The sequence below is a fragment of the Lathamus discolor genome, chromosome 1, assembly GCF_037157495.1.
Source record: "Lathamus discolor isolate bLatDis1 chromosome 1, bLatDis1.hap1, whole genome shotgun sequence".
Lineage (NCBI taxonomy): Eukaryota > Metazoa > Chordata > Aves > Psittaciformes > Psittacidae > Lathamus > Lathamus discolor.
In genome coordinates, this window is record NC_088884.1 from 56339444 (window position 1) to 56360656 (window position 21213).

The following is a 21213-nucleotide window of genomic DNA, read 5'->3' on the forward strand; positions in this document are numbered from 1 at the left end:
ACTCAGTTAAATCAGGAAGCTTAAATCCTAGGAATGTCAGGGCACTGACAAAAAGGTTTCTGTAAGATCAGTTGATTCATGAATGTGATTTGTCAGTTCTGGACTACTTGTGGATAAATGCAGAGAAAAGGCAAAACCCAAATCTTACTGCTCTGTAAAAAGCAGCAAATAGATTGCTCAATGCTTTGAAAAGGTGAAATACTTTACTAGTAGGAGCTGTGGATGTTTTAGAAGTATATCTTTGGGCAGTTGATTCAGAAAGTTGCTTTGAAGTGGGAGATCTTTTTTGTATGATGTGTGGCTCATGCTGCGATTTGAACAGCATTGGTATTATCTATTGATTCAAACTAATTTGTGGCAATTTATACATCTGCAGGTGATAATACAGAATAGTAGTGTGTATTTGTAAATTACCTTTTAGATTTTATAGGTGTTGTAGAAATATTACCTAGTTACTTCTGATTGGAGCCAACTGAACAACCTCATTTTACATGCAGTGGGGCTATCTGGCATTTCTGGGTGCACCCTAGAATGATCTGAAGGAAAAACTGAAAGCAGATATCATCAATATACCCATGTTATAGATGGAATTTTCCTTTGGTTGAGGGCTTCAAATACCTGAAAATATTATATTCTGAGACAAAACAGAAAGTCAGATATGCCCAAACTGCCTCCAGGCAGGCTGCCTGTTAGTGAGTCCAAAGCTAGGCAAGATTCCATTAAAACCTGTCTGGTCTCCTTCTCCAGTTCTGCTGAAACCAGCACATTCCCAGACTACTTTCTAATTTTAACATATTGGTATTTTCAGCAGAAAAATTGTTCCTTTACCAGAATTTCCAACCAACTCTAATTTGTGTATGATCATATATGTATAAGCACAAGACCTTTCAACAAAACATCAAGCCTCAGGAGCCTGGAAATAGATCTGTGAGAGAGCTAAGGGACGTCAAAACTTGCCTGCAAAGGCACATGGACAACCTTCTCTTTATGACTTAGCCAAAAACTCCTTTGGATAACAAAAATATGTAAGCACTAGGAATGAGGTTTTATGCAGACTGGAAGGAATGTTTTCTAGAAGCACATGGCTATTTAATATAAGAGTATAGTTCCATTTAGAAGAAAGTGAAGTACTTCATGCACTCAGGAATGGGAATATCTTGCACTTTTATAACATAAAAGAAATTCTCTCCTTAATTTTCTTGCCACAAAATAATCACTTAAAATAAAAAGCAGCCTATGCTTCTGGAGCCCCTCAAAGAACTTTCTGTCGGATAAACTCGTTTATTCTCCACAACAATAGGCTGTCTTAAAACTATTGGCCTCTGATGGACAACTCTGTAGTCTATCATGAAATAAAAAGCTGAAGCTCTAATGAGAGTAGTTGAACAGAGGTTTACTTGGGCATACCAACGTCAATCTAATCTCTTTTTCTTGTAATTTAGCTGAAGCAACCAGATTTCTTCTGTCCTAGTGTGTTAGTAGAACAGAACATTTTGCCTTCACCTCTTGCTGCAGCAAATGGTAGATAATAAAATTATAAAAGAAATAATAAAAAAATAAGGTTTGGATCTAATTTAAACTGGAGACACACATAAGCTGTTTGCGATTATTTAGCTGAAGGGCTTTAATATAGTGAAGTAGGTCACAGTTTTGAGGAAGGAGCACAGCAGGGGAAAGGCATGTCTGGTTGTGTTTAAAACAACGGTGATCCATGATCAAGGCATCTAAATACTACAGAGCATAGGTTTCAGTAGCTTTCCCATAATATTTTTTGTTGATTTTCTTTCTCTACAGAGCTCGCATTTTTCTAAAAATGTTTTCTTCTCTGAGCACATCCTTGCAGAGTCAATTGAGTTTGGCAAGCTCAAAAGGCTACAAAGCTACTATTTTGTATTTGGTTGCCAAGGAGTGTATCTCTGTTTACTAATTCATAAGTTTGTCCTCTCCTCACTTATCCCTTTTTTGTTGTTCAAGAGATAACATTCGCACAAGCATCTCATATATCAATGCTTCAAGTGCACTTATCTTCAGTAGATAAACACATGCACAGAAATGGTATTATTTGATGCAAAACTTAAAAGGAGGTATGATTATTATTTCTCCTTTAAGAGCTTTCATTAGGTTTGCCTTCCATGGAAAATGAGATTGCTATAGCACGACCTTGAAAGGGTTCACCCTTGATAAAGTACTTGACATCATTTTGCTCTCAGTGTTGTAGTTAACTTACTAGTTCCAAGTGTTTGCAGGCCTCAGCAGAGCATACTCATGGCCAATTAATCTACTAAATAGAATTTGTCCCTGACTACAACCAAGAGAAACATGTTTACACTTGCACTAGCTACTTTCCAAAATGAAATTGTTTAGGAAGATCAGGGCACAAAGAGGCACTCATTTGTAACCTTTAACCCTGGTTGATCAGGCGTCCAGTGTATTACTGCCTATTTAAATTTGTTAATGCCTGAAACAAAGTTAAGGATGATGGCTTCAACACATTGCTGAAAAAAGCGGTAGTATTTTTTTTGCATGCATGAGGCTTAAGGAATTTAGGAGAAATCAAGAAATACTAAAATTTACTGTACATTAGTAGGACCTCTTTTGGGAAAGCATGGCACTTCCATCTTGTGTTGGTGTGAACTTCAAGTGAGAATCCAAAACCATATGAGAAATTCTCAGGTAATTCTGTTCCATCTGATAAGTAAAACTTTCTTTTAAGAGACAGCAAGGAAAAGTCTGCAAATAAATTATTTGAGGTAAGTTTCTGTCTTCATAAAAGTAAAAAAAAAAAAAAAAAAAAAAAAGAAGGAAAAGAAAGCCAGTTGTTTTGAGAGGAAATACTTCTCTATTTTTAACAGCTATATGGTAGAATAAGAAAACAGTATTTGCTGAAGTGATAGCTCAAACTATGACCTAGCATCCTCAGGAGTCACAGAAAAATTCAGAGATACACAAAATACCAGAAAGCAGCACCTCAGTTCTCAGTTCAGGGTACGAAAGAGTGGACCAGCTCTACTAGTTGCTAATTATTTATATCTCCTCCTTATCAGCTCCTTTCCTTTAGGAACTGAACAGCCGCCAACAAGTGAGACTGCTGTCTGCTGATGTAAATAACTGCTTGAAGCAAGTAAACAGTCACAAGCTGCTTTCACCCCCTTCCACCATAGAGAACTGCCCTTTGCAGGAGAGGGTATGTATAGCAGGGAACATAAGGCGGCCAAATTGGCAGCTGGTGGGGAAAGGGAAATTGCCACATGACAAGCTTTAAATACTTTCACCCCAAGCCAACAATATCAAACACACCCATCCACTTATCCTACCTATAAGTATCCCAGAAATCTAATCAGAAATATTTAGGTAGACCCAAGATCTGGTTGTCACTTGTTGACAAGTTAACACTGGTAGACTTTGCCACTGTGGTTAGAGGAAAAGCTTGTTTTTCCAACAAAAACATGAAATGAGGCCTAAAGGCAAACCAGTGGTATTTAGTAGTGAGTCTTGCTAAAGGTTTGTATGTGTTACCATATATTCAACTATTGTTCTGTTCTTTACAAGGAATTTGGCTCTTGCCCAAGGTTCTTTCCCTCCACTATGTTTAAAAAGGTCATTGGTTAGAGCTATGTTTAGCATCCCAGAGGCTACAAGGAGCAATCCACAAGGAGGTTTCCTGATTGCCTAAGAGGCAACAGAGCTGCAGCTTGTTTGATTCTGCAGATCAGTTGGCAATTAGTTAAGCCATTTATCTTTAAGGTTAGACTTACCAAAGCTAGCCTGCACTCTATTGCATGGCTCAATGATAGATATAGTAACCTTAAAAAAAATGAAGGCAGTATGTTCTGACTCATGGTTTAAAGATATTGGAGGGAGAAGGAAATGCTGTTCGACTGTATTAGAGAAAATGGTGCAGAAGGATTGTTTATGGGAGTGGATTTACTTAGGGTGCAAGGGGGAATTGACCTTTGTTGCAGCTACTTGTCTCTAGCACTTTTGTCATAACACATTCACAGCTTGCTCTCTCAGCTCAGCCCCATGGCTTCTTTCTAACAGCCTTTGGTGTGCACTGAGAATATAAAGAGCTCAACTGCTATGGCAGGGACATTGACAGCCATGGCTAAAACCTGTCTCTGGGGCTGCCATGTAAACCATGGGTCCTGAGTGGTATCACAAGGGGCTCAGCTCCAGGACACACATCCAGTGGGAGGAGAGGGTGGTCTCAGCTTCTTCACACTGAGCTTGTGTCCACCCATGAACTGCTACCTGTGTTAAGTGAAGGGGATCATATATATACCGTATATCATTGCCTGGAACAGTACCACTTCAGGTTTTGTATACTTTTATATCTAAAAATGCTTCTGTTACTTTTGCCATCTTCAGTCTGTCTGACTCTGGTTGACAATATCAGAAATTATCCCTTACCTGTTTCAAGTTCGGTTTCTAAACACTTAAAGTAAAGAATCATAGAATCATAGAATCATAGAATAGTTAGGGTTGGAAAGGACCTCAAGATCATCTAGTTCCAGCCCCCCTGCCATGGGCACGGACACCTCACACTAAATTATCCCACCCAAGGCTTCATCCAACCTGGCCTTGAACACTGCCAGGGATGGAGCATTCACAACCTCCCTGGGCAACCAATTCCAGTGCCTCACCACCCTAACAGTAAAGAATTTCTTCCTTATATCGAATCTAAAGTTCCCCTGTTTAAGTTTTAACCCATTACCCCTTGTCCTGTCACTACAGTCCCTGACAAAGAGTCCATCCCCAGCATCCCTATAGGCCCCCTTCAGGTACTGGAAGGCTGCTATGAGGTCTCCATGCAGCCTTCTCTTCTCCAGGCTGAACAGCCCCAACTTCCTCAGCCTATCTTCATACAGGAGGTGCTCCACTAGAATGGGAAGGTCTATTTTCATGTTGGTTGTGAGGAGTAGTAATTAGGTACTTGCCATTCCCACTCACTTCAGCATGGAGTCCTCATGGAGATGTCAGACTGCAGTTGCCCACAGACTTGCCTACAGCAAGATTATTAGAGCATCTCAGGTCTAAGTCCTCTGGGATTAATTGGGAAAAGGAAGAATGGTTGCGTTTGAATTTTAAAACATCACTAGTGGGGGAGGGTTCCAGCATTTTGGGAAGTTGTGATCAGGAAGGAGCTGTTGGTATTGGGAAAGCCTTGGTTTAAGGCACCTCTTACACTCAGAGGAACTTGTCTTCTGGGACTCTGCTGAGGAAAATTCGAGGGGAAAATAGAGGCCTATAAAAGGCGGAAGCAAGGACGGGCGGCCTGGGAAGAACACAGGGTTGTTGTCCATGAAGCTAGGGACCAGGTTAGGAAAGCTAAGGCCCAGTTAGAATTAAACTTGGCTAGGGATATGAAAGATAACAGGAAGGGATTCTATAGTTACATTGCAAATAAAAGACAGACTAGGGACAGCGTGGGTCCTCTCCAGAAGCTATAGGGAGAACTGGCTACCCTGGATTTGGAAAAGGCTGAGGTTCTTAATGACTTCTTTGACTCAGTCTTCACTGGCAAATGCTCTGACCACACCACCCAAGTCTTGGAAGGCAGACGCAGGGACTGTGAGAATGAAGACCTTGGGTCCACTGTAGGAGAGTATCTGGCTTGAGATCATCCTAAGAACCTGAACACGCACAAGTCCGTGGGACCTGATGAAATCCATCCGCATGTCCTGAAGGAGCTGGCAAATCAATTTGATAGGTGGACCACTCGGTTGATAAAGAACTGGCTGGATGGCCGCATGCAAAGAGTTGTGGTCAATGGCTCAACGTCCGTCTGGAGACCAGTAATGAGTGGTGTCCCTCAGGGATTGGTGTTGGGACAAGTCTTGTTCAACATCTTCGTCACTGACATGGACAGTGGGATTGAGTGCGCCCTCAGCAACTTTGCTGATGACACCAAGCTGTGTGGTTTGGTTGATATGCTGGAGGGAAGGAATGCCATCCAGAGGGACCTTGACACACTTGTGAGGTGGGCTGATGCCAACCTTATGAAGTTCAACCATGACAAGTGCAAGGTCCTACACGTGGGTCAGAGCAATCCCAGGCACAGCCTCAGGTTGGAAAGAGATTCAGTGCAGCCCTGTGGAGAGGGACTTGGGGGTGTTGGTTGATGAGAAAATGAACATGAGCCAGTTTCAGTGTGTGCTCGCAGTGCAGAAAGCCAACTATATCCTGGGCTGCATCAGAAGAAGCGTGAGCAGCAGGTCGAAGGAGGTGATCCTGCCCATCCACTCTGCTCTCAGGAGCCCTCACTTGGAGTAGTGTGCACAGTTCTGGTGTCCTCAGCATAAAAAGGACATGGAACTGTTGGAACAAGTCCAGAGGAGGGCCACAAAGATGATCAAGGGACTGGAGCACCTCCCATACGAAGACAGGCTGAGAAAGTTGGGGCTGTTTAGCCTGGAGAAGAGAAGGTTGCGTGGAGACCTCATAGCAGCCTTCCAGTATCTGAAGAGGGGCTACAGGGATGCTGGGTTGGGACTCTTCATTAGGGACTGTAGTGACAGGACAAGGGGTTACAGGTTAAAACTTAAACAGGGGAAGTTTAAATTGGATATAAGGAAGAAGTTCTTTACTGTGAGGGTGGTGAGGCACTGAAATGGGTGTGAATACTCCATCCCTGGTGGTGATCATGCCAGGTTGGACAGAGCCTTGGGTGACATGGCTTAGTGTGAGGTGTCCATGCCCATGGCAGGGGGGTTGGAACTAGATGATCTTAAGGTCCTTTCCAACCTTAACTAATCTATGATTCTATGATTCTGTGACTCAAAACTAGATGGTATAAGGCTGTCACAGAGGAGGAAGCCAACAGAAAATTGTCACATGTGCATGCCTGAGCAGTAGAACTGAGAGTCTTGGTTTGTTTAGATTTTCAGCTGATAGTACTGGAAAGACAGCTTTTTACTGAGATTATACACACTAGAAAAAAAAGGAAATAAAATATTGTGTTCTATGTAATAACTAATGCTGTATACGCCTGCTGAAGAGGATATATTTTTTTCTTTATATTATTTATGGAAAGAGGAAATTTAGGTAATCTTGTACAATATTTCCCAGTGATACTTGTAATGTACTATAAAACACAGTTTTTGTCAATGCAGAGTGTTTTGTTCCATATATGAAGGACTGTGGAACACAGCTGTGAAAATGGCATTGTTGGTGAAGTTTCATTCTCATACAGTTAGGGATTATTTTTCAGGCTTTCATTGCACTTTTTTCCTTTTCTAAAGCTAGTATCACTGAGCTCATCTAAGTCATCTTCTTGTTGTCTGAGTGCTGGCTCAGAATCTCACTTTTCTCTGTACAGAGTAAGGAGGAAACTTGTACTCCACATCAATGCATAGTCTTGTGGGCTCCTTTAGCCTTCACTTGCTCTGTTCTGCCAGCTTTCTGTTCAGCCTGGTGTGCAGCTCTGGCTCCTCTATATGGTTCTGTGGGACAGCACAGGGAATATAGAGTGCAAGAAGTGTGCTCGTCAGTAGGTGGTTGTAGGGAAGGTACAGAGCAGGATGCAGCTGCAGGCAGGTAGCGGATGGAGATGTGGAGGGGGTGCTAGATATAAAGAAAAACTTGATTGTAGAAATGTTACTTTGTTTAATGTCTGACAAGACTTTTGCTGTTTTAACTCTAAAACCTCAGAAATAAGATAGATAAACCTCCAAGTGTTGAAAATGTTTATGGGGTTTTGTCTCAATAAAAATATTGGGATATCAAAACATGTTATTATTGGCAATATTAAATTTAATAATTATCCTATAATCTTCATTTTTAGGAACAATGACTGTTTATGGTTATAACAGAAATTAAAGAGAGCTGCAGTTGTTACCTGCAAAACAGGTTCATGTAGTCTCCTGCTTGGCATCTAAAATGGTGTCCAGAATTCACTGTCACTGTAGAGAATACCTATTTTAGCTACAAAAAACTGTAAGGGAATGAGATGAAAGAACACACCATCAATAGAAAAGAATCTTTATCATCAAAACAAGACAACAGAAGCACACAAAATTATCAAGTGAACAAAACCACCATTGACAGTGTGAGTCAGAGATTTTATTTTGCCATAGCCATTTTGCACATTAGCTTCCTTCATAATCCTCCATCGTAGCCCTTTGCCCTCCCTCTATATAGAGGAAAAATCTAACTTCAGTCCTTTAACCAAGTGTATATTACGTACTTAGAAATCTGTAAAAAGCATAAAATAATTGTTCTGACTGGAAGTTCATCATGGTGGGAGCCCTTGTATATGAGAAACCATCTTAAACACATTACAAAAAATAAAACTGGCATGTCTCTTCTCTTTCTTTTTGCCCTTTTTCATGATGTATTAAACTGACTGATATCTGAACAGTCCGTAGGTGTTTTCTTCAATCTGAGTCCCACTTTTAATTCCTTAAGAATCTGGAATATTCTTTGGTCAGGCTTGATTTATAATATATTTGTCTGTCTCATACTCCTCAAAATATTCTCATTTTGAATGAATAATCACATGTTAGAAGTCATGCAGTATTAACAGAACTGGGTCAGGTCATGGGATTTGTACCTTCACTTACTAGGAAACAAAACGATCTTTAGCAATCTGGGTGATCTGCTGGTAATATGTTCTCTAATTCAGTTCAAGAGGTAGATGTGCTGCAGTCATTCATTTAGGTTTTGCATGTGGAAGAAAATGTAACCCACATTCTTTCTGTGGGTTACAACCTATTTTAGAAATGCCTTAATCCAGCTGTAGCTAAAGAAGCAGTCTTTTCACAAAGGCTTCCATGACATTTTATGTAAAGTTTTTCTCTCCTGTGTGTGCATGGTGGTTTCAATTTTTATTTATTAGAAAGGGATGCATATAATGTTCAGATTTTTTTTTTTTTAACTTTGCTCTGAATGTCAGTCTCAAATGTATCTTCACCAACACCTTTAACTTTCATGTGCTTTGTAGGTATTGTCCTGTTGTGTCATGCAGTTGACGGAAGTGACAAACATGATCACCAGATGTGAACACTGCAGTACTTGAAATTCTCAATAGTGTAGTCTACAAGGAGAAGAAACATTTCTGCTTGACATTAGCAGGAGGGTTTTACATTATTATTTGGATTGGGAAATGAGATTATTGAAACTGGGATATATCCAGGTGCTCTGAAGCTAACCCTTCCCTTCTTGCAAAAAACAAGACATTCTCTTTTATGACTGAAAGTGATCAGCAGTGATTCTACATTTCAAATACATGCATTTTATATGAGAACATGATACTTTATTCATAGAAAGACCAACCTTGTGTGCTTGCAAAGTGTTGCCTTTGTTATTCACTGGGAAGGAGTGACACTCACTGGCCAGAATATATAGTGCCATAAATTAAGTGAATTTAAAGTGAATTTGAATGGGTTTAATCTGTGTTTTGGAAATGGGGGAAAAAAAAGAGAGAGTCTTAACACATAAATACAGGAGGGAAGCAGCAATTAGCTGGAAGTTAGAAAACTTGTAGGCTGTATTAGTAGCCTTTGGACAGTTCTCGGTCCCTTAGTAAATAAATGGCACCAATTGTCTTCCTTTATACACCCTTATGCACATACATCTTGGCACTTTGCATCACCTTTTCTTGACTTTTTCATTTACAAATTTGGTTACTTTCACTAAATCCTCATAGGAAATGTGGTTGTACATGTAGTGATAATACCTTCAGGGTATGTAAAAATCCTTCTTTGCTTTACTGAAATTGGAAAAGGAGAAAAGGTGTAAAGCTCACTGTCATTCTCAGTATCTTAGAAAATATTTAGCATATGAATTACCCCTGGCTTTTTATTTCTTACAGGTGAAAACTGTAAAAGAAACAATGGGATTTTGAAAGGAGCCAACTGAAATGGCAGGGATCTGGGAGAAGTTAGGGGGCTAACTTCTTAGTTAGAGGTTAGAGGAAGCCTTTCTATACCTTTATACATGTATCTTGCATAGAAATGAGAACTGTGACAATGGTAGAAATGGAACATCAGTCTCATAAAAAAATGAGAACCAAGAGACTGATGAGTTTTAATATGTTCTTGGTAAATTTATGCTTTAGTTTTTTGATGTGGTTATTTCAGGGACCAGCAAAATTCCTGCTTTCCAGTGACTATTGACTGAAGGATGGTCTGAGCTTCAAGAGATCCAAGTTCTGCATGCTTTTTACACTGTCTTGGTGTATGAAAAAGTCTATACACCTCTTTGTGTCTCTGTATTTACCCATCACTGGGATTGCTAATTCGAAATAAAAGTTGTCTGGGTGAAGAAACTGCCTGATGAGGCACAGAATCCAACGAGTGGGATACTCAGTGCCTGTGAGGGCTTCTGAGAACTCATGTTCTCCTCTCATACTAGATATATGAAGAAAAGGCAAATCTTATAGCCCTGGTTACCTTACTATTACATCTGCAATTTCTTTACATGAAAGCAGTGCTATTGTGTTAAAGAAAGGCTAAAGATTTGCATATTCCTATGCCTAGACTCTTCTAATGTTGGACACTAGCAATACACTTATGCTGTAAACTCGTTATCAACTTGCTATTCTCCATTTGAAAACGACTGGCTTGTGTTCAGTGTGTCTTCTCAACACTTTGCTTTGGTTTTCTTTTTTCTTGGAGTATTACTCTTAAGGAATATTGCCTATTGCAAGAAAGTGGGACTTCTGCCCCCTCTGCTGGCTGGCTCATCCTTTGTCAATGTAGTGGCTCAGTTAAGCAACATACCAGTTTTATTATGGCTTGGACAGATCTCTGTACCCCTATAATGTACCACCATTTCCAAAGAGATAAACCTGTGGGGCTTCAAGTAAAGCTGCTGGATAATGTACTTGGCGACTTTTATATTGTTGAAGTGAAAGAAGTAGCAGGACTGGGTAATGGACTGTAACTAGAAGTCATGAGAAGGTGGCTAAGATCTGTCTCATGCTAAAAGCAATGCTAGCCTTGAATAAGATGTGTTATCTGGATCTCTTTTCTCTTTCAGCCTTATTTTTCCTAAAGACATTTCAGCTCTGAGTATCTGCCATTAATGAAGAGCTAGAAATCATTAAGATGCCCACCACAAACACATTTCTTGTTGTTAACGGTATCAAAAGTGGTGAAAGAGCTTCCTGAATTAGAGAGACTGAGAGAAATCAGATTTAAATTTTCAGTAGCCATGATAAACTTTGCATAACAATCTTTCTGCTGTTCTTTCCTATGGGTTTGTTAGGGAGTAGCAAGGCCAGGGCTACTCTAAGGAAGTAAGTGAACCAGGAGAAGAGCCTGACCTTAACATAAGGAGGGACAGTGTCCTCACTAACAGGGTGCTGGTTGTAATGCACAGCACCCAGATAGAGTGGGAAGAGCAGGGTGCTGATAACAGGGTCTGTTGGCAACTCCAGACTAGTTGGACTGCAAGTTGACCACATATTTACTGTGATTTGTAGCAGCAATGGAGCACTAAAAAGAAAAGCTACCTGCAAGAAGAGCTCACAAACACACTTTATGAGACTGGTTTTCTTAATCATTCTGCCATTAAATGGCACAGTAGCATGGACTTTAATCAGTTAGAGCAGTTCCTTTTCTATTATATCCGTTATTTTATTTTTATTTGTTTTTAAGGATGAAGACTATATTCTGTTTTGTGTTAAATAGGAGTAATGTTTTAAATCCTAAATTTTGTTTTGTACTGAAATAAATCAGCAAGGTAAAGGTATGAAAACAAAATGTTTATTAAGGTGATGAAAACAAAAATGTACCACTCTCTCACCAAGGTAGCTACTGTTTCAATGTATTAGAGATGTACCATTTCCTATCCATCACTTAAGGTTTGAAGGGAGACTAAGAGTTCAAATAACTTTCACTCCTGTAGCTGACAGAAGTAATTAAAAAAACCCCTAAGAACAGAACCTAATCACACAAATTCCTGAGATGAGTATTACACAGAATTGTGTGCAATTTTGTTTTCTGCTGTATAGAAAGCCATAACTATAAACTATGTGTACTTTGACTAACTCTTCAGTAACTACGCAATGATTATAATGTTACAGTAAATAATTGTTAGAGAGCTTCTTAAAGTGCAAATAGGTGCCAGAAATCTATGCAGGGGGAGGATGCTAAAGAAATTAAGTTGTCAGGAAGTGAATGAGAGAAATGGAGCTAGAGGTGGTAGGGAAATCAAGTCAGGTGAGATGATTATGGTTTCTAGTGAATATCCAAGACCTGTGTTAGGTGCATTTTCCTTCCTGAATGACCCTTAAAGAGATGCAAGAAGATTAGGAGCAATATCACCTGTCACCCAGGTGACACCCCTGTCCCAGTTCTGGCAGTGGCCAAGAGCTGTTGGAGGACCTTTGCCCCGGCTGCACTGTATGCTCAGCCTTGCAGGTTGGTATTGACTGAGCTATGGTGCACAAATCTGCATCCTGGTGTGTTAGGGGATGGCCTTGCCTATGCTGTTGCCACCTTTGGTGCCTGGCTAATGGAATGGCTCACTCTTGCTGTTCCCTGATATCTGTGTATATATACACATGTAGGATCATAGAATGATAGAATCAACTTGGGTGGAAAAGACCTTCAAGATCATCAAGTCCAACCTTTATCCAAGGTGGGCTGCCAAGTCCACCACTAAACCATGTCAGTGAGGGCCTCATCTACATGTGTTTTGAACATTTCCAGGGACGGTGATTCTACCACTGCCCTGGGCAGCCTGTTCCAATGCCTGGGCATCCTCTCTGTGAAGAAAATTTTCATAGTATCAAGTCTAAACCTCCCTGGTGCAGCTTGAGTCTACCTCCCTGGTGCAGCTTGAGTCTGTTACCTCTTGTCCTGTCCCTTGTTACTTGAGAGAAGAGATCAAGTATATACTGTAGAGTGTGTATATATCAATACCTATACTCTGTAGTGTGTATATATTGCTGTATGAGGTGCATCTGTGAGTAAATAACGTGCCTATTCATAAACTCATATCTGTATACATGTATATAGATATCTATACACAGTTATTTGTATTTATTTTCTATATTCTTGTATTGGTTGCAGGTGTGAAATGCTGGCAGTGGAAGGGCTGCAAGGGGCCACCTGTGTGAGGAGCACCCAGGGCTGCCCCGTGCTGGACACGGTCAGTTCCAGCCAGCTCTGACTGACCCACCACATGGCATGGCTGAGCCCTGCAGCAGTGGGTAGCGGGGCTCAGGGAGAAAACCTTCAGGAAAGGACAAACCCACACCATAGGATGTGAGGGGAGAGGGGAAATACCAGTGTGAGAAACAGTACTGCAAGCACCAAGGGGAGAGGAGCAGGATGGGGGCATGGAGGTGCTCCAGGTTTGCAAGCAGGTTCCCCTGTAGCCCCTAGAGAGACTGTGCTGGAGCAAGTTTATTCTGAAGGACTACAGGCAGTGGAAAGACCGATGATTGGAGCAGGGGAACAGTATGAGGAGGACGAAGGAGGGACAGAGACATAGTGTAAGGACAGACTGCAACCCCATGACCCTATGTTGCTTGGGGGGTGTGTGAGGGGGGAGGTAGAGGAGTTTCCACTTTCTTTGCTTTTCACTATCTGAATCTATTCAAGCTGGCAATGATTGAAGTTAATTTTTTCTCAAGTTGGACCTCTTTTGCCCACAATTGCAATTGATAGGTGATCTCTCTGTCTTTATCTTGATCCACAAGCCTTTTCATCTCCTTTTCTTCCCTTGTCCTATTGTGGAATGGGAGTAAAAGACTGGCTGGGTGGCATCTGGCAGCTGACCAGGGTCAACCCCCCTGAATTTTATTGTCTATAATCTATATAGTCTATATATTATATATCTCTATTTCTAGACATAGAAACCTATGTATATACAAAAATGTGTGTATATTTCATTTCTATTTCTATTTCTGTTTATGTTTATATTTATACTAATATTTATACTCATACTCGTATTTACATTTGTATTTATATTTATACTTGTGTTTATATTTATGCTTATATTTGTGCTTATATTTGTTTATATTTGCATTTCCCCATCTGAAGGAAATGAGCAGCCAGTCTGAGGGGGGTCTGAGATCATGTGGGTATGACAGTTTCTGAACAATGGCAACCATCCCATCACAGAGAAGTATGAAAACTTGTGGGTTATGACATAAAAAACATGTGTCTCTGGGTATATCATAACACGAGTGTCCCATTCTGATGCCTTTCTGACACAGGAAGAGGCAGCTGGTCCTATCACCAGTCACAGGGCAGTCTGTGAATAAATGGTATAGGCTGTTTTACAGAATGGCAACTCCTGGGGGCAGAAAGAGGTAAAAGGAACAGGTGAGGTGACTGGAACATGTACTGGACTTTGGGGCAAGTGAGACACATGGTGTGCAGTAGGGGCAGGGCTTCCCCCACCATTAGGCTGATGGCACATGTTCCTACTCATGCTGGGTCAGGGTTGTCTTCATGCTGCTTTTGCCCTCTGCCAAACTCCCTCCAGTCTGTCACCGCACCATCAGTGACCTTCACATGCTAGCAGGGTTACAGGGGATGCAGCCAAAATCTATCCGATGTGGCTTTGGGCCTGCTCTGTACTATGTGCAAGATCTGACATTTGAGTTCATGCTGAGTTTTATGAGATTCCTGTAGGCTTGTTCCTGAGCCTGCCCAGGCACCTCTAACCAGTGGCTCTGCCCTCAGATTTATTGACTGAACTCTTGGTTTGGAGTCATGTGTGGATGTGATGAGGTGAATTTCATCTCTTCTGGTACACTGATTAAAATGTTGACAAGGGGAAGTCTCTGGATGGACTCCTAAGGAATTTGTGTTGTCACTGGACTTCATGTTGAACATGAATTTCCTATACTTTTCATGTAAAAACTATGAAAAGCACACTAAGTGTAGATAGTGTGTTTATTTCTGTTGAAATCTCACAACATTAATAGAACAGTCATCAAGGCTCTTAGTCTGTCTTTTGCTTTGAAGTTCTTCAACAAACCCTGTCAATAGTGTTTATCTTCTTCAGAAGGGTTTCACACTGGAAACAGTCTCATCATGTGCAGGACTATTAAGGTTTCAATTGCTGGTTTGGGAGTTTAGGAGTTTAGATACAGCTTCTTGGCACAGAATCAGAGGAAATGACAGCTGGAAGAGCTGGTGCATGAGAAGGAATGTTTCTGGCTGTTAATAGAAGTAATTTCTGTTTTCTTACTTTTCTCTTGCTTTTTGCATGACCTTAAAAGGTGGTGAAGGATGTGGTGCAAATACATCAGAAGTCTGTCTTTTCTGTCTGTTCATTACAGTTCTTAATTCACCAGTTGTTTAAATGTTTAGCATGTTACCAATGGTGGAAAGACGGCCAAGACACTGTATGCAACTGTATTACTGTATGTAATGGGTATTCTACCACCATTAAGGCATTGAATCAACTAGGATTCAAATACACATTTCATTTTCCAATTCTCATGACTTTTCAATTTTGGTTGTTTTTTTTCCAACTATTCTGGGGGCAGGAGTATATATTTTGAGACTTCTTTTTATTTTTTCTTTATCTGAATGTGAGCTTAGCCTATTTATTTAGCTGTGTTCAGCCTTCCTGACATTTTTATTCCACGTTTCTTAAATATTATCAAACGCAAAATGATGATATTCACTTAATTAGGAAGAATTAACTTCTTAAACACGAAGTACTTGCGATGAAAAAAGTTATATGAATGAGAGCTAAAACTAGATCTACATCCAGATTTAGTTCAAGTTGATGAGTCACTAAACACTATTTTCTTTTTACAGATTTCTCTCTGTGCTGATTTGTTTAATATTCAGTGTCCTATCTACTATAGAGCATTATTCTGAATTTGCCACTGGAACCCTTTTTTGGATGGTAAGTGAACTTTTGGGGGGAAGACTCTAATGTTTTATTAAATTGCTTCAGGTGAACAAGGGAGATAGATAACCTCATGCAAAACATGCTACCATGACATTTAAAATAGTACCTACTTTCATTAGAGGAAGGTCATAGTATAATGGAGATGACTATGTTCTAGGTCTGTAAACCATGAAGGTATTTGACAGCTTTTATATACTTGCTTTTCTTAAGGTATGAAGCTGTACCCTATAATTCTTATACTGGACAACTGGTGTTCATCAGTCTTATGCAGTGTGGAACAGGATATTCTGTAGTACAGGAATGTATATTTTTAAACATATCTCTTCTAAGTCTTACGGTAAAAAATTTATGAAGAACCATGCCCTTCAGAAGTATCTGGATCTTGGGGGTAAGTAATGTCTATCAGTGTAATTTGCCAGTATATAGAATAGGGAAGAAGAGCTTCCATCACAATTCTACACATCAGTGATTTTGCCTTGTTGTGGTTTAAACAAAGTCAGCCATAAATCATGCAGTCATTCACTCACTCACTCCCCCCCTTTTTTTTTCTCCCTCTTTCTTTCCTACCCTTCCCACCCACCCCCCCCACCCCCCCCAGCCCTGCTTCCGGAGGGATGGGGAGGAGAATTGAGAGAATGCAACTCTCATGGGTTGAGATAAGAACAGCCCAGTAACTAAGGTATAACACAAATCACTGCTGCTATCACCAATGATAATAATAAGAGAAAATAACAAGAGAAGAGAATACAATGCTACCACCGAATGAGTTCGACCACCCCCCTGAAGAGAGCCCGTGCTCTTCCGGGTAACTCCCAGTTACCTCCCTGGGCATGACGTACTGTGGTATGGAATACCTCTCTGGCTAGCTTGGGTCAGGTGTCCTATCTCTGCTTCCTCCCAGCTTCCCCTCCTCCCTGGCAGAGCATGAGACTCAGAAAGTCCTTGGTCAGACTAAAACATTTGAGTGGTAACTAAGAACATTGGTGTTATCAGTGCTGTTCCCAGGCCAAAAGTCAAAACACAGCACTGCACCAGCTACCAAGAAGGAGAAAAAAAACTGCTACTGCTGAACCCAGAACAGGCCTTGAGGCTGGTGTTTGTTAATGGTTGTGGCTGTTAGTTTTTTGCCTGAAATTGACTAAGCCATTGTTAGGGTCACAGTTATTTTGGGATTTTGATTGATGTTAATCCTAACAAATGTTGCTTTCCCCTTAAGCCACATTTAGTGTCAAACAAAGTGCAGTATTCTGCCAATCATGTGTAATTTTCTCAGACTCATTGAAAGATGCAGAGTGATTATAGGTCAGTATAGCTACCACCCACCCAATACAGTAATACTGGCAAGGACTCAGTGCTTAGCTGTTTGCTTTTGTGTAGATGGTATATGCATGTGCAGACAAATATTGTTGGACAAAAATAACTAAATGAAGACAAATATGTGGTTCACATAGTGCCCACATAGCATTTTTAAGCTATTAACAAATGAATCATGCATAGTCAGTGGCGGAGCTGGAACAGTTTCTTGGCCACCTGTGTTACAACCTTACCTTAGAAGATACCTCTTTTGAGTTTATTTTCCTCTCTGCTGTTTTCTTACTTTCATTCACAGAAATGGCCAGCAGAGAGATTAGATGTTGTGCTGGATGTTGTAGATTCCCTTGCCTAGAAAGCATTTGTCTTACAACTGTGAGTCTTAGGGTTTGCTCTGAAATAAGTTCAATTACAACACTTCAAAGATTGCTTATAGCTAATTAAATTATTTCTATTTCATAAAGTTGTGAGGTTTCTTGTTTCTAGTAGCTGAATGGTTAGACTCCTGCTTGTAGTGCTTCTCCCTACCTTTACCTGAAGGAATTTCAAAGTGCATCTCCCGTTTTACCCATGAGAGTGCTAAGCCCACAAAAGCTTAGAGATCATTGTTCTCTTTACTCTTTGTAGTAGGTCATTACTCTGATCTACTTCATATGATAGTTGACTGTTCATGTAACCAAGAGAGTTTCATTAAAGGCATGAAGACACCTAGAGAGAAAAAGTATTCTCCTTTCCATGCCACTGTGCTCTTTTGAAAGTGTTTGAAAACAGTGGGGACTGCCAGGATGATGAGAAAAAAACTGGACTAAAGCACCTATTAGATCAAGTTAAAAATGAAATTTATTTGTTTGTCTCTAATTGAAGAAACCAGCAGTTCTTTGTATAGCCCTGTTAGTGTGTCAGTAGCAGACAAATACTAGTATATGTGGTATTTTCCCACTTGTGAAAAAGCTGCTTTTCATTACATTAAAGTAGATTAACAGTTGGGAAAGATCAACTTCATAATTGTAATGTTGAAAGTTGGTAAGGCCTGACAAGAAAGGTAGCATTTAATACTTGTAGACACTTAAATGTTTTTGCATTTTCTTATATAGGGTGAGATGATGTGCCAAATACAATTTTAGATAATGCATGTCACTGGAGTAGATATGGCACATTAGTAACAAATGTAACTGCAGATGTGTCCTAAGCCACTAAAGTCCTGTGTTTTAAAGACTTAATTTTTTCACGTTCCTAATACATCTGGGTGGTGTAAGATAATTTCTTTTCAGGTGTGAAACCTATCATAATTCAGATAAGCTATGTGAATATACCAAGGAGAGAATCTCATATCAAGGTGTCCCTCCAAAGCAGTGTTTGTAGTCAGAATGGAAAAAGGGGGCCAAAAAAGCCCCAAGCCCTTACTCTCCTCCTCCCCTCTCTCCCCAAGCATATGTTTTCAAGTCTCTGAAAATTCAAGTAAATTCTGAAGGAAAACAGTATGACTCTCAGGCCCTGAATTTTAATGTTAAGGCCAGTTTGTCATCTTTGAGACTACTGAAGATGTTTCGTAGCCATAGCTTCTGATACAGGCTGATGCTGTGCCTCCACAAATGCTGTAAAATGCTCTATTTGATAACCTTGCTTGAGCTTGAAGAAAACTTCTGTTCTTTACATTTGTGAAGAAAACATAACATGTAAATCTTCATTTGATCATCACTGTGGTAAAATCAGTGTACTTTCATGGTAATAGGACTGGTGAAATTGCATGTCTTGGACTTGCAGATGCTGTCATTTGAAGGAGGTTTTTGTTCTCGTACTACCCATTTTTTTGTGCATTCACTGCTGCTCTTGCAAGGATTTTTGCCAGCTCTGTCTGAGATAATCTGATTTAATTTTTCCATATACATACATGGTACGATCTTTGTTAGTTCCTAGTTGGTTTTGTTTTTTCCTCTGAGTATTTAACAAGCCAGCAAATGAGGGAAATGACAGTGGCATTTGTACAGTGAATCATGCTAATGAACACCAACAGAACAGTGAAAAACATAGTATCTCTTGATTATTTTATACTTGAAGAAAGAAGCTTAGAGTTTAGAATAGTGTTTAAAATGGATCATAAGACTTCTAGGTAGAACAACAATGTACATGTCCTTTCACAATCCATAAATCTTAAATGCATTTGCAGTAGTTTTTCGTTCAGATTGCTACATAGTTTCACCTGCTTGCCTTGGTCCTGGACCTGCACTGTTGGGACCTTTTTCACTTCTCTATTCATCAGTATTTAGGATCTGCTGTATGAGAAAGTTCTTGTACAATGTCTGGGGAAACAAACACAATGGAACGGGCCACAGTGGTAAATAATATGTTTGCAACACTTAAGGCAATACTCCCTTATCATCTGCCTTCTAAACTTGCACTGCCTGCCCCTCTCTTCAGCTCCCGCAGATGTTGAAATTTCTGAAGCAGGAAGGGCAAATAGGGCTTTCCAAAATAATAGTGTCCACTTTAGTTTACAGATTGCATAATGGGAGGGAATAGCATCTCCACTTGTCATAGTATGCAAATACTGGCTCTCACAGAACTCTGCAACCATTTGCCTTGGTGTTTTTTTCTTTTCATATACTCAGAGAATAATTCAGATTGGAAGGGACCTAAGGAGGTTTGTAATCCAACCTCCTGATCAAAGCAGGGTCAGTGCTGAGGTCAGACCAGGTTGCTCAGGGCATTATCCCATCAGGTCTTGAAAGCCTCCCAGGATGGAAACTGTGCAGCCTTTCAGGGCAGCCTGTTCCAATGCCTGACCATCCGCCACGGTGAAGAAGGTTTTCCTTATATCAAGTATGAACCTCCCTTTTTTGAATTTTGTTTTGTTTTCTTTCATCCTTCTGCCATGGTCTGTATTCTTTCATCTTCCTGCCATGCACTGCTATTAAGAACCTGGCTCCACCTTCTCAATAACCTCCTTGTATGTATTGAGAAGCAGCTGAGAAGTCCCCCCTGCATTCATTTCTCCAGGCTAAACAAATCAAATCCTCTCAGCCTTTCCTTGTAGGAGAGGTCCTTGTGGTCCAACACCCTGAGCACCTTGATGGCCTTATGTGGAACGTCCTCTACTTTATCAAAGTGTTACTTGTAGTGGTCGAAAAAAACATGAGTGGTATTCTAGGTGCAATCCAATGAGTGCTGAGTAAAGGGGATAATCACTTCTCTTGTTTACCTGTTGTTAGCATTCATCACTTTGTTGCATTTGGAGTAGGTTGTCTTTAAAAACCTGCTAGCTATCCTGAACTTGCTGACCCTTCAAAGCTGTCTCCCATGGGATTCCAGCTATCAGTTCCCTGAAAAATTGGAATTTTGCTCTCCCGAAGCATAGGATCTTGAATTACAGTATTTCTTGGATTCTACATCCAAGGTATTGCCATTGATTATCAAAACCCCAACTGATTTTTCCTTGTATAGCTGAACAGCAGATCCAGCTGTTTTCATTCCCAGTTGCCCACTCAATACCTGTATCTAAAAGTTACTCCTGAAACACTCCAGAAATCTCTCAGATTGCTTGCATCTCTCTGTGTTAGTTTTTGAATAGATATTACCTGAACTAAAGTCCTCCGTAAGAACCAGGAAATGATCTAGAAATTTCTAGTTGTTTAAAGAAGTATTTGTGTGCCGCCTTATCCTGATCACACAAACTGTGACACACTTCCACCATGATGTCAGTTATGTTAGTGGTGATCACAATTTGGTGCGCTATGTACTGAATACTTCGCTTCTGGAAGAAGTCTGTCATGCTTCTCTTAAGTTCTCTGCCTGATGTCCCTGTGCATTTCTTCCAGTATCTCATGCCCTAAATATGGCTTAAGAAATCCTCCATTTTGATCACCAGAACAACTTTGCAAAACTGAGCAGTGTACTGGGCCAAAAGCTCAGTGTGAGGGATGATGATGGGCGGTTCTGTAACTGGGACTGCTGAAAAGAGAGAACTTACTCTGTTGCATACTAAAAACAAGTAACTCTGCCTAGGATGGTGTTTGTGAGCTTGAAATACAGCCTCACAAATTATCATGCCATGCCTAAATACCAGAAGGTAGATAA

General features: G+C 40.3%; 2 protein-coding genes across 2 annotated transcripts in view; one reads left to right on the forward strand and one right to left on the reverse strand.

Moving 5' to 3' along the window:
* Positions 1–21213, reverse strand: part of CCDC91 (coiled-coil domain containing 91) — a 562122-nt gene that overhangs the window by 365543 nt on the left and 175366 nt on the right. The gene's annotated exons all lie outside the window — the stretch shown is intronic.
* The window catches only part of LOC136010716 (potassium voltage-gated channel subfamily KQT member 1-like), a 475694-nt gene that overhangs the window by 9852 nt on the left and 444629 nt on the right, over positions 1–21213 (forward strand). The window contains exon 3 of the mRNA XM_065672339.1: positions 15732–15822. Coding sequence (XP_065528411.1) covers positions 15732–15822 — 91 coding nt within the window. The remainder of the gene's footprint in view (positions 1–15731; positions 15823–21213) is intronic.